Here is a 14,216-nt window from a genome sequence, read left to right as displayed (position 1 = left end):
GATGCTGCTGCTGCTGCTCATGCCGATGTTGATGCTGCTGCTGCTACCGCTTGCGCCACCGACCCCCGTGTCGCCGGAGCAGCACGCCCGCAGCTGGCGCAACATCGTGAGCAGGAAGGTGCGCTTCCCCATCGCCCTGCAAGCGGCCATCCGCGACGGTAACGTGGCGCGCGTCTACGACATCCTGGGGGCCGCCGAGACCGGAGGTGGGGTCACGGCGGAGCGGGGGGGGGCACCCAACCCGCGGCAGGCGGACGAGCAGGAGGATCGCTCGTGGAGGGAGGCGCTGAACCTAGCGATCCGCATGGGCAGCGACGAGGTGCTGGGCGCTCTGCTGCGCTGCGTGCGCTTCGACTTCCGGCAGATCCACGAGGCCCTCCTCGTCGCCGTGGACACCAACCAGCAGCAGGTCGGTCGGTCGGTTTGTGAGTCTGTCAGTCAGTCACGTTGTTCGTACGCAACTCTGCTGGCCAATTTGTCACTCCTGTCTCTCCGTCCGTCAATGTGTGTGTGTGCGTACGTTGAAGCTCCTTCGCACCGCACGTAGCCAACCGCGCTAAATGGTCGGTCAATCCGTTCGTAAGTCGCTGCCGGTTGGTCACTTTGTTACGTAGTCCGCCAGTGTTCTTGTGAGTCAATCAGTCCGTCGGTCGGTCGGTCGGCCTGCCTGTCTATCTCCTCTTGCCCGCCGCGTGTCCAAGGTCGTGACACTGCTCCTCGACCGCCTGGACAACGACAAGGCCCTGGGCCACAACAAGATGGACATCCGCTCCTTCTCGCTCGCCATCTTCGACCACTCGATGGACAGCTCGCGCTACCCTCCGGGCGTCACGCCGCTCACGCTCGCCTCGCAGGACAACCTCTTCGACATCGTCGAGGTGCTGCTGAAGAAGGGGCACGCCATCCAGCGACCGCACAACATCTCCTGCGGCTGCCTCGAGTGCCAGAACGGGCGGCAGTACGACACGCTCAAGTTCTCGCTGTCGCGCATCAACACGTATCGCGGCCTCGCCGGGCGGCCCTACCTGTGCCTCGCGAGCGGCGACGCCATCCTCGGCGCCTTCGAGCTGAGCCGGGAGCTCACGCGTCTCGCCAGACAGGAGCCCGAGTTCAAGGTGAGCGCGCACGGAGCGGGCACCGTACGCTGGCGCTGAAATTATTTCACGCCGCCGCGCGTAGCCGACTGCGTGCAGACGACCCGGCGCTCATCGGCGATGCGGCGTAGTGTATAGTGTAGTGTACAGAGTAGTGTATGATGTAGTGGGTAGTTTAGTACGTAGTGTGTGGTGTAGTACGTTTGTACCTATGTGGTTACGTTGAACACGCCACCGCGTGTAGCCGACTGCGCTAATCAGAGGTGCGGTGTAGTATGTAGTAGTGTAGTGTATAGTAGTGTATAGTGTAGTGTATAGAAGTGTATAGTGTAGTGTGTAATCTAGTGTGTAGTTTAGTACGTAGTGTATAGTGTAGTACGTTTGTACCTATGTGGTTACGTTGAACTTCTCTCACGCCGCCGCGTGTAGCCGACTGCGCTAATCAGAGGTGCGGTGTAGTATATAGTAGTGTAGTGTATAGTAGTGTATAGTGTAGTGTGTAATCTAGTGTGTAGTTTAGTATGTAGTGTATAGTGTAGTACATATGTATGTATGTTGAACTTCTTTCGCACCGCCGCACGTAGCCAACCGCGTGAATCGGAGGTGCAGTGCAGTGTATCTTGTAGTGTATAGTGTAGTACGTCTGTATATGTATGTTGACATTATTTCGCACCATACATAGTAAACCGTGCTAATCAGAGATGCAGTGTAGTGTATAGTAGTGTCTAGTAATCTATAGTGTAGTATGCAGTGTATAGTGTAGTACGTATTATGCTGAGTTTCATCACACCGTACGTATCCAAGCATGATAATTGTAGGTATGGCACTAGGGCTATGTCTGACGTTCCTGTTGGGGGAGGCATTCCTTCATCCAGCAGTGGATGGATCATGACGATTGCTGCTGGGGAGCGCGCGCGCAGGCGGAGTACATGGAGCTGGACCGGCAGTGCGAGGAGTTCGCCGTGGAGCTGCTCGCAATGTGCCAGAACCAGCGCGAGGTGGACTCGCTGCTCAACGACGCGCCTCCGCACGGCGACGAGGAGCTGGCGCACGGCGCCTTCGAGGAGGGCATCCCCAGCCTGGGCCGCCTGCGGCTCGCCGTGTCGCACCACCAGAAGCTGGTACCGTCACACGCTTCGGCTGTTCGGTAGACTGATGGCCTTCATCTATGTTGTCTTGTGGTTGTTGTTGGACTTGCATCCCACTGGGATTTTTTTTGCACACAGCCTTGGTGTACGGCGCTTTTTTGTCAGGAATATTTTTGCTGTTTTTTTTTTTCCATGGATTTTCTGTTTGCACAGTCACATAGTCACTTTAAGATGATTTTCTTGTTCGTGTTTTTTTGTTTGTTGCGGTTGCACCCGATTCAAGAGCCGAATGGCTCACAGGGCTATACCAAAATGAACTGAACTGAAACTGAACTGAAATGTCCGACGTTTCACTCCACGCACTGCGAGCTTCTTCAAGGACCTAACCGAGTGGCTCACGCTCTTGCTCGCGTGCGTGCATGTGTGTGCGTGTGTGCGAGTATGTGTGTGCGTTTGTGTGTGTGGTGCTCGCCACCCACCCCCTCGTGTGCCATGCCGGCCTTCATAGGTGCTTGCTAACAGCACTTGCCCCAACAGTCTGTAAATCTATACGGGAGGATCGTTGCCTTAGTGTGTGCGTGTGTCCGTGTGCGTGCGTGCGTGTGTGTTTGTGTGTCCGTGTGCGTGCATGTGTCTTGTGCGTGTGCTCGCGTGTGTTTTTGCCCGTGTGCGTGTGTGTGTGTCTGTGTGTCCGTGTGTGTGTCCGTGTGCGTGTGTGTGCCCGTGTGTGTGTGTGCCCGTGTGCGTGCGTGTGTGTGCCCGCGTGCGTGTGTGCGTGTGTGTCTGTGTGTGCCCACGTGTGTGTGTGCCCATGTGTGTGTGTCTGTGTGTGTGCCCGTGTGTGTGCCCGTGTGCGTGTATGTGTCTCTGTGTGTGTGTCTGTGTGTGTGTGCCCGTGTGTGTGTCTGTGCGTGTGTGTCAGTGTGTGTGTGTGCCCGCGTGCGTGTGTGTCTGTGTGTCCGTGTGCCCGCGTGCGTGTGTGTGTGTCTGTGTGTCCGTGTGCCCGCGTGCGTGCGTGCGTGCGTCCAGTTCGTCTCGCACCCGGTGTGCCAGCAAGTCCTCACCTCCATCTGGTGCTCGGGCATGCCCAGCTGGAGGGGCAGTCACGCCGCAGTCAAGGCGGGCACCTGCCTGGGCATCTTCCTGGGCATGCCGGTGCTCGCCCTCATTTACTGGATCGCGCCCAAGTCCAGGGTGAGACGACGGCGAGCGCGGGACACGGGCGCGTGTCCCTCGTGCACCGTCGCGAAATGAACTCACGGGCCGATCGTGGCCTGCGGGTCCGTCAGATTCCTCGCCCCTGTGCTGTGAGCCCCGGCTCGCGAGGCGCTTTGAGCGGTACCCCCCCCCCACCCCCCCAACGTATGCGGGAGATTTTTCTCCACGGATCTCCCCGTTGTCTTCCCACGATGCCAACCACTCAAACGGTGGAACTTGCGCATCATCCCAATGCAGGACCCTGCTGAACAGGAGTCCTGAAACTGAGTGAGGGCTTGCTGGATAGTGAGCAATATTAATATGATTATTATCGATTGGAATGGCCCATGCTGGTGCAGCAGTGCCGGATGAAGCTAGTGGGGGGCCTGTAGCATGATGTTATGAAGGGGCCCTAAATAAAAAAATATATAAATATTAAAACACTAAATTATAACTTGCATAGTAAAGTAATTGTATTTTTTCATTTGCTATACAGCCAGATATTACGAAAAATCGCTAACCTTAAACACCCGGTCGTTCATGAAAATTGAAGGCGGTATAGCGCTATAGTAACAGAGCAAGTGCAGAATCACTGAACAGGGGTTGATAGCTTGAAAGCATTTGGCGTGGGGGCCTTGAAAGTGCGGGGCCCGTAGCTCCTACATATGTAGCTACTTTTGCTTTGAGGATAATCCGGCACTGTTGTGCAGCTGTCCGCACGGGGTGTCCCGTGTGTCACCTGAGCGTTCGCATCCTCGCAGCAGCGGCGGCTTTTGGCGAATCATCCAACAAAGACGGTGGCGGTCACCGCATCGCGCCGTGCTTTCAGACGCGCTTCCGCGGCCGTCTGGAACGCTCTCCCTTCCGATATTAGGAAGCCACTGGAGCTATGCGCTTTTAAACCATCATCGCATTTCTTTAGAACTGCCTTTTCTGTTTAGTTTGCTGTCCTTCCCCCGCACCTCCTGTGTTCACGGTTGGCTACGTACGGCGCGAAAGAAGTTCAACGTACGTCAACGCGTGCTCTGCGCCCGTGCAGTTGGGGAACCTGCTGCGAACGCCCCTGCTCAAGTTTCTCATGCACTCGGCCTCCTACCTGTGGTTCCTCTTCTTCCTGCTCGTCGAGTCCATCATGATGGACAGCTCCAGCGACATCGTGTCCACACGCAACCAGACGCTCATGGACAACTCCTTCCACATGGTTTGGGTGGCAGGTGCCGCTGCCGCCGCTGCTGCCGCCGCGACCGCCGGAAGGCCGCGGCCTCGGCGGCAACCGCCCCGCGCGTTCGCCCAAATGTAGCAGGGGGTTTCACGGTTAACAATCCGGGCCGGCTACCTACCTACCTACCCCACACCCCACACCTACCCCCCCACCTACACCCCACACCTACACCCCCCACCTACACCCCACACCTACACCCCACACCTACACCCCCCACCTAGTTCCCCCCACCTACACCCCACACCTACCCCCCCACCTACACCCCCCACCTACCCCCCCCACCTACACCCCCCACCTACCCCCCCCCACCTACACCCCACACCTACCCCCCCACCTACACCCCACACCTACCCCCCCACCTACACCCCCCACCTACACCCCCACCTACCCCCCCCCACCTACACCCCCCACCTACCCCCCCCACCTACACCCCCCACCTACACCCCCCACCTACACCCCACACCTACCCCCCCACCTACACCCCCCACCTACCCCCCCACCTACCCCCCCCCACCTACACCCCCCACCTACCCCCCCACCTACACCCCCCACCTACCCCCCCCACCTACACCCCACACCTACCCCCCCACCTACACCCCACACCTACCCCCCCCACCTACCCCCCCCACCTACACCCCCCACCTACACCCCCCACCTACCCCCCCACCTACACCCCACACCTACCCCCCCCACCTACACCCCACACCTACCCCCCCACCTACCCCCCCACCTACCCCCCCCACCTACACCCCCCACCTACCTACTCAACCTACCCCCCCCCCCACCTACACCCCACACCTACCCCCCCACCTACCTCCCGACCTACACCCCACACCTACACCCCACGCCTACACTCCACACCTACACCCCACACCTACCCCCCCACCTACCCCCCCCACCTACCTACTCAACCTACCCCCCCAGCTACCCCCCCACCTACACCCCCCACCTACCCCCACACCTACTACCCCACCTACCTACTCAACCTACCCCCCCCCCACCTACCCCCCCCCCCACCTACCCCCTCCCACCTACCTCCCCCCCCCCCGGCTCACGTCGCTACCGTGCGTATTGACCGCGAAAAACTAAATACCGTGCGTGCCGTTTGCTTTGCCGTGGACGTCAGGTAGATCATCCCGTGACATTGTTTACAAGAGTAGGGCCCTCCCCCTCCCGCATTGCGGTTTGAATTTTCCACCTTTGATGACACCGCGTTTTTTTTTTGGGGGGGGGGGGGTGACTATATACGTGGCAATCATCGCCCCTCTTCCCCCCTCATTACAAAAGAAAAATTGCCAGCTCTAGGAGTTTTTAATTTTGACTTAAAACTTTCGTGACTGCAGGTATTAATATTCTTTGGTTCTTTCGGCAAAGTCACGTAGTGACTTTTATCGGTGAAGACTTTACCGAAAGATCCAAAGCATGAGCTCTCGGGGTGTGCATGTGCGCATGCGTTATGCAGGCTTCCTGTGGTACGAGTGCAAGGAGGTGTGGATCGAGGGCCTGTGCGTGTACCTGTCGGACTGGTGGAACTGTCTGGACCTGGCCATGATCAGCATGTACATCTCCTCCTTCACGCTGCGCCTGCTCGTGCGCTGGAGCGGAGAGCTGGCGTGCGGCCGGGACCCGCTCTCGGCCGAGTGTGCGTACTTCACCACGGCCGGTGAGCGTGATTCTTCACCACGGCCGGTGAGCGTGCTTCTTCACCACGGCCGGTGAGCGTACTTCACCACGGTTGGTGAGCGTGATTCTTCACCACGGTTGGTGAGCGTGATTCTTCACCACGGTTGGTGAGCGTGATTCTTCACCACGGTTGGTGAGCGTGCTTCTTCACCACGGTTGGTGAGCGTGCTTCTTCACCACGGCCGGTGAGCGTGATTCTTCACCACGGTTGGTGAGCGTGATTCTTCACCACGGTTGGTGAGCGTGCTTCTTCACCACGGTTGGTGAGCGTGCTTCACCACGGTTGGTGAGCGTGATTCTTCACCACGGTTGGTGAGCGTGCTTCTTCACCACGGCCGGTGAGCGTGCTCCTTCACCACGGCCGGTGAGCGTGCTTCTTCACCACGGCCGGTGAGCGTGCTTCTTCACCACGGCCGGTGAACGTACTTCACCACAGCCGGTGAGGAGGAGGTGTGGGGTCTGTGGAGCAACACGACACGCGGAACGCGACGGTGCATATTAGCGCGCCTATGGCGTGGTGAATGCGTTGCCACTCTTGTCTCTCGTCAACCCCCCCCCCCCCCCACCTAAACTCCCCCCGCCCTCCCCCCCCGCCCAGAGCGCGGGCAGTGGCAAAAAGACGACCCCCAGATCATCGCCGAGGTGGTGTTCGCCATCACGAGCGCGCTCAGCTTCACGCGCCTCGCCTTCATCCTCCCCGCGCACGAGTCGCTCGGCACGCTGCAGATCTCCATCGGCAAGATCCTCGGGGATATCTTCCGGTGAGGCGCGACCTCCGCACCACGTGGCCAAGCCTGGCCTTTCCGACGCGGAGCTCCACCGTGGCGCGTCCCCTGACCCCTGCCGTGAAGTGACCGTGACCTCTCTGGCACTGACTTCCCCGCCAAGGGGGTGATCCTTAGCTACACAATCGAGGGTCGCCCTCACCACAATTATAGCCATGCCATGATACTGAGCGATCGCGACCTATACAGCGACGATTTCCTCTGTCTGGGTGACTACGACCTTCACGAACCTCGACTCTGCAAGCCAACTTCTGCCACAGCGACCCCATGACCTTTGCGATTCAGACCCTCTACCACTGCGCATGCACCGTGACCTATGCCCTAGACATTCCAGAGTTTGACCCCCAACCGTAGGTGACCCGACCTTGATTTTACAGCGACCCATGTCAGTCGGTCGAGACGGGAGCCGTCGATCACTCGTGCGTCGAGAGCCGTCGTGCCTGGAGCCGTGCCCGTGCCACCCGCCCACCCGCCCGCCCGCCCGCGCGTGCAGGTTCATGTTCCTGGTGATGATCATCGGCACGGCGTTCCTGTGCGGCATCAACAACCTCTACGTGCACTACACGTTCAACAAGCTGGGCCGGTGAGCGTCGCGACGCCGCTCGGGAGCTCGCCTGCACGACAGATCGGCCACTACGGCCCAGCGCATTCATTAATTCAGCATCGTCATCGGCGTCGTCATCATCATCATCATCGGCGTCATCGCAAACTCACTCCGTCATAATTGATATCTGTTCATCTTTTCACGTTAATTGCGCTGGAGATCAGAATCAGAATATTGATTTATACTGGACTAATCCGATGAGCCATCAAGCTCTTTGTGTAAAGTGTATAAACGGTAAGTGAATCGCTATAAATACCTCTAAAGCTATTCGCTTCTTATTCAGGAGCGACCCGGCCACAAAGTGGCTGCTCATCACGTGAAAACGTATAGCAGCCGAATACTCTAAATAAATCTAAACACGTGACGATTCTAAACGAGAAAGAATGCGACGTCGTTCGGTACGGTTGACAGCACCGGCAAGAACCGCGTGACCGCCGGCGTCGTTTTCCCGCCGCATTGTTCAACGAGACGTTCCAGTGCCCCTTCAGCGAGACGTTCCAGTGCCCCTTCAGCGAGACGTTCCAGTGCCCCTTCAGCGAGACGTTCCAGTGCCTCTTGTGCCGCAGGTTCAACGAGACGTTCCAGTGCCCCTTCAGCGAGACGTTCCAGTGCCCCTTCAGCGAGACGTTCCAGTGCCTCTTGTGCCGCAGGTTCAACGAGACGTTCCAGTGCCTCTTGTGCCGCAGGTTCAACGAGACGTTCCAGTGCCCCTTCAGCGAGACGTTCCAGCGCCTCTTGTGCCGCAGGTTCAACGAGACGTTCCAGTGCCCCTTCAACGAGACGTTCCAGCGCCTCTTGTGCCGCAGGTTCAACGAGACGTTCCAGTGCCCCTTCAGTGAGACGTTCCAGTGCCCCTTCAGCGAGACGTTCCAGTGCCTCTTGTGCCGCAGGTTCAACGAGACGTTCCAGTGCCCCTTCAGCGAGACGTTCCAGTGCCTCTTGTGCCGCAGGTTCAACGAGACGTTCCAGTACCTCTTCTGGACGGTGTTCGGCATGGAGGACCGGCGCACCACGGACATCCCCAACTTCGAGATCGCGCAGTTCGTGGGGCGCAGCCTCTACGGCGTCTACGCCATCATCATGGCCATCGTGCTGCTCAACATGCTAATCGCCATGATCACCAGCTCCTTCGAGAGGATCGAGGTGCTCGCTCTTAACTCGTGGACCGACTCCCCGTCCCTCCAACCCCGCCGCCACCGCCGCTGTGATCACTGCCTTGGTCACGTTCGTGTTGTGCTATTTTTGTGGTCGTGTCGTGCCGTGTTTGTGCTCGTGTCGTGCTCTATCTGCGTCATCGTCGTCGTGTTGTCTTAACGTCATTCCGCGTTAGCGGTGTTGTGTTCGTGCTCTATTTGTGTCGTGTTCACGTCACGTTGCCGTCGCGTTGTCACCAGGACGATGCGGACGTGGAGTGGAAGTTTGCGCGCTCGCGCCTCTACCTCTCCTACTTCCGAGAGGGCCTCACCCTGCCGGTGCCCTTCAACCTCATCCCCAGCCCCAAGTCTGTCTACTACGCTATCATGTATGTGTGTGTATAATGGAACATCTTCGCCGGTTAGAAACATTTAGGCTGGCCTGCCTACTATCCATCCTGGGTTTAACCAGGCTGGATTGTGTGAGCTCACAAAATCTTGAAAGATCTAGACAAAGTCCCATCGGTGAGCTCCTCCGGTAGGCAAGGCTGCGTTGGCTGGGTCATGTAGTGCGCATGCCCAGCCACCGCATGCCTCAACAGCTTTTGTTCGGCTGGATAGAGGGGGCTAAACGGGCGCGGCACAGGCTAGAGAAGAGATGGAGTGATGTGGTACAAGAGGATGTGGAGCTGAGTGGACTTGCCGATGACTGGTACCAAGATTGGCCTCTGTGGAGGACGCGACTGGGCAGTTGGAGGCAGTCGCCCTCCAACAACAACGGAGGGCAGAGGAGCGACGCTCACAATGAGCGGAGCGCCGGGTGGCTAAAACACAGCAAGTTGGCACAGTAGGGGGCACAGGTGGTGCATCAGCCACTCATCTCAGTCAGTTGACCCGTGGCTCCTGGGTCTGCCCTGTAACCTCCTGCCGGTGGGCGTTCGACACTTCACATGGCCTCAACGTGCACATAGCCTGGCACAATCACCGTGGTGACGTCACCAGCACTTAGTGGCGAATGGCGGTTATTGTTGTTATATCTGTATGTATGTGGGGGGTGGTAGTGTAGCAGTTAGATACAAACCCGGCAACCCGAATTCGATTCCCGCTCACGGACACCAAGACCATCAGTGACGATTAATTGAACCGGTCCTGGGCCTCCCCTAGATCGACTCAGCCTCAAATGAGTACCTGGTGTGGTGTGTAGTAAACATCGTCACTGGGGATACAAAGGCGGTCGGGCGTGGTGTTGGCCACCCACCCCCTCGTGTGCTGTGCCAGTCTTCATAGGTGCTTGCTAACAGCACTTGCCCCAACAGTCTATTAAGGCTATACAGGCGATCTTTATCTTTTGTAGATATGTTGAACTTCTTTCGCACCGTACATAGCCATTTATTATTCTCCAATAAAAATGTATAACCGTGCAATTAAAGCAATAATATCTAGGTTAATCTTAACAGCATACGTTTGTTGAAGCGATGTTCCTCTTCATCTGTAAACATCAGGCTGAACAGATAAGGGTTTGAGTTCTCTTTGTTGAGCTTCGGAGGGTCCGGCTGTATCTTACCTGACGAGGTGAAAGCATTCCACATGGTCAGGGCCGTGGAAGCGCAAGAACGGGCGTGAGTGTCGTCCACAGGCGAACGGCCGGGCTCTTGTTTTGCCGGACGTCGCAGGGGCCATCCTCACCATCTGTGCCAAGCATCAGCGAAGTCATCGTGAGTGCGGACATGTGTTCACGTGTACCTGACACATAAACGGAGACTCACGTACGCACGCACACGTGTTTTCGGTGGAGTGGTGGCATGTACATATGCATGTTGAACTTCTTTCGCACGCCAAGCAGCCAACCGTGATAATCGGAGGTGCGGGGGAAGGACAACAAACTAAACACATAAAGCATTTAAAAAGAAAATGAGTTCTCAATATTGATTTAAAAGTGCATAGCTCCAGTGGCTTCCTAATATCGAAAGGAAGAGCGTTCCAGACGGCCGCAAAAGCGTATCGGAAAGCGCGCGATGCGGCGACCATCTTTGTTCTGTGGCCAGCCAAAAGCCGCTGCTGCGAGGATGACCGGAATTCGTGTGATAGTTTATGCTCCTTGACGAGATCAGCAAGGTATTGTGGTTCATTTGTGGCACAGCGGTCAGCGTACTGCACCATGAAACCAGCCAAGGCTAACATCACCGGTTCACCGGCCCCGGTTCAGATGAACACAGGTGTCCACGACGGCTGGGGCCTGGTGGAACCCAGGGGCGCTCGGCAGAGCCAGGTGATCAGGACGCTGGTTCGGCGCTACATCGACAAGGCCCGGCAGGAGTACGAGGAGAACAAGCACAAAGGTCGCGGGCCCGGTGGCTCCCGGCGTCACCGCAAACAACACGGAGCTGTCACGGGACACCGGGGATCAGGACCTTTCGAGCAGCGGTGGCGAACTAGTCCTTGGGAGTTATGGACAGCAAAGTCCTGCGAGACACGCAGTGAACCTGTGGTGCTCCATCCCCATGAGTTTAGCAGTGGGATTTACACGTGCACATGGCAGGGGTGGTGCTCTCCATTTTATTGGTGCCGCATAGATGATGATGATGATGATAATGTTTTGTTTAAATTGGAGCGCACACAGTATTCGCCCCGAGCTCCCGTAGAGAGAGAGAACGATTCGGAGAGGGCGTGAGAAGGAACCACGGACGAGCGGGAGGTCAGCAGCCACGCGATGAGCCGGCACTGCCAATGATCCCCCGCGCTCCGCGGCCTTCTATGTATTGAAGTGTTATTTGGCCAATGAGTGAGTGTTTACCTGATGCTGACGTTGATTATGATGATGCTGTAATTTATTCGTTTAAGAAGGCTTCACTGAATTTAAGGTGGCGAGATGTTAACCATCTCACCGGGTATACAGGAAATCATGGGTTCAAACCCGACCCTGATGCCTGCTATATATTTGGAGTTTGCATGTTCTCCCAGTGGTCGCGTGGATATTTTTCCGGGTCCTCCGGTTTTTCCGCCCACATTTAGAATCAACATCACGCGTTTACAGTATTTGTCTGCTCTAAATTTCCCCACGATAAGCCACTTTGTTGGGCTATCATTTGTGGCCCGGTCGCTTCTGCAATAGAGCTATATAGCTCAGTGGGCCTTACCTGATAAAATAAAACTACGTTGGTTTAGATATTTGTTTTGCATTTGAGAAAAAATTGGAGCAAAGCCGGTTCCGCCCACAGATCTGGGCTTCAGGGTCGGGGAGCTCACGAAGTCGGTGGCGCGGATGCACGGCGACATCAAGTCGATCCGCAGGAGCCTGAGCCGGGCCCGGCTAGGCCTGCCCGAGTTCGCGGTGTCGCCCGGGCAGGCGCGGAGCGACGGCGACACCGCCTCTTACCTGCACGCGACCTCCGACGGCGAGTCGCCCTGCTCCAGCGCCAGCGCATCGCAACGCGGCTCTTTCCGCTTCGTCGTCCACGAGCCGGACTCTCCGGCCCAGCATCGCTCGGGGCCTGCGCACGACGACGCCCAGCACCCGCGACCCGTGCAGCGCGGGGGCGACTCGCAGCGGCTGGGCCCTGTCCACACGCCACGCGCGCTACCCTCCCAGCAACTGGGCTCCCGGTCGCCCGTGAGCGACTGCCTACGAATCGGTGCCAGCGATGGCCATGGTGCCAGCGAGGTGCCCGGCGCGCCGCGGGTGGGCGGCGTGGACCTGGGCGGCGGTCCGAGCGCCGTCGGGAATCGGCCGACGTCTGTCGCCGAGCGGGCGACTCCGAACGCCGCGGATGATGCCCACGGCCTTGAGAGGAAGCCGTCGCTGTTTGATGGGCGGTCGGGCGGGCGGAAAGGCTCGGGGGATGACACGGCGGTGGCTCCCGTGGAAGGCGGAGGCGGTGGAGGTGACGACGAGGCGAACGCCCACTGCACCCACGCTTCCACCGCTCGCCCGGATGCGGCCGCGGGCGGTACGGTGGGTGGCAACATGGGGGTGGCTACGGGCGTAGGGCGAATCCGCGGTGCCGAGGAGTCTGACGATTACACCGCCTTGTGACGCACCTGCCTCTTAACGTTAAGGCTGCATATTTGTAACGCCGCTCTGCGCAGTTTTCCTGAGATTAACAGGCGTAGGCAACCACAGACAAGCGGGAAGGCAGCCAAAACCGACGCCAACAATTGCGCATGCTCTGGCTCTAAATTAGGATGCTATGGCCAAGTCCACTAATGAGTGATTCTTCTCGTGGAAAGAAACCGGAGCACCTGGAGATAACCCACATGGACGAGGGGGGTAATGCTCTATACCACTACCTCCAGGGTAGGGTAACCTTGACGCCCTTTGGGAGTTTCACGACATCCGCGTGAACCGCCAACCATCGCCTCCGCAGTGCAAGATCACAGACATGCACCGCCCCCGACCGGTTCTTGCATCCGTAATGAATTGACTTTGATTTCAGACTCAACTGCCACCATCGACATCGGCAGCCATGATCTGTCCACCGCTGGATAAAGGCCTCCCCAAGGTGTCGCCTTCTCTCGCATCCCTGTGGTGTAACGGATCTAACGTCTACATACGAGCCGATTCAATCGCTACATCTCTGCAATTGATGCCCTGTGCGGAGTGTACATCCTCGGGCTGCCACTCCATTGTCGGTGGTGTGGCAGCCACGGTGGAGAGATGTTAACTATTTCGTCTGATATGCAGGACGTCATGGGTTTAATCCCTACCCTGACCCCTGTATGTTTGGAGTTTGCATGTTCTCCTCGTCGTCGTGTGGATTTTTCTCCGGATCTTCCGGTTTCTCCCACCACATTTTGAATCAACGTGCGTTTAGAGTATTTGACTGCTATAAATGTCCACGTGATAAGCCACTTCCTCGAGCGATCAGTTGTGGCCAGGTCGCTTCTAAAAAAAGAGCTATATAGCTCAGTGGGCCTTACCTGGTAAAATAAATATAGTTTAAATTTCGATTTAAAGCTTTCGTGACTGCAGGGATTCATCTGCTTGGTTCTTTCCGACAGTTCTGTTTCTTCACCTGAGGACGGCTACTTGTGTTGTGGCCGAAACGTCGTGAGAATTTTATTTTATTATGTTTTATTTTTATTATTTTATTATTTCCCTTCTACGTGACTTTACCAAAAAAAAAAGTTTAGTGTAGTTTATAGTCCAATCCACGGGCCATCATCTCTTCTCACAGCGTGTCCAGCCCAAAGCCCAGTTTCCTCTATAAAGTCAATGTGATGCCTTTGACTTGTGTATGTTCTCTCATCGTGTCCCTATTTCTGTCTCTCAGTGTATCTCCAATAGTGCATCGCTCCATGCTGTATGTGAAGTATGCAATGTTTGAGTTTTACGCACACACATATATATCAACGCCATGTTTCTGTTCAACTATAATAAATGGCTCTCGTGTTTTGAGACCGGAAGCCATGA

At 56.9% G+C, this 14,216-nt stretch overlaps 1 protein-coding gene across 1 annotated transcript; it reads left to right on the top strand.

Moving 5' to 3' along the window:
* Positions 1–14,216, top strand: LOC103091801 (short transient receptor potential channel 2). The gene is made up of 13 exons (XM_032977715.2): positions 1–409; positions 702–1,115; positions 2,015–2,215; positions 3,212–3,376; positions 4,419–4,593; positions 6,064–6,264; positions 6,883–7,045; positions 7,563–7,652; positions 8,624–8,816; positions 9,068–9,195; positions 10,443–10,521; positions 11,013–11,145; positions 12,025–14,216. Exons 1-13 carry the CDS (start codon positions 2–4, stop codon positions 12,837–12,839), a joined length of 3,165 nt encoding a protein of 1,054 aa, XP_032833606.2. The 5' UTR covers position 1; the 3' UTR covers positions 12,840–14,216.

Source organism: Petromyzon marinus, chromosome 64 (assembly GCF_048934315.1).
Source record: "Petromyzon marinus isolate PM22_M1 ecotype Great Lakes invasive population chromosome 64, UKy_Petmar_22M1.pri1.0, whole genome shotgun sequence".
NCBI lineage: Eukaryota > Metazoa > Chordata > Hyperoartia > Petromyzontiformes > Petromyzontidae > Petromyzon > Petromyzon marinus.
This window is presented reverse-complemented; position numbering and strand designations above follow the sequence as displayed.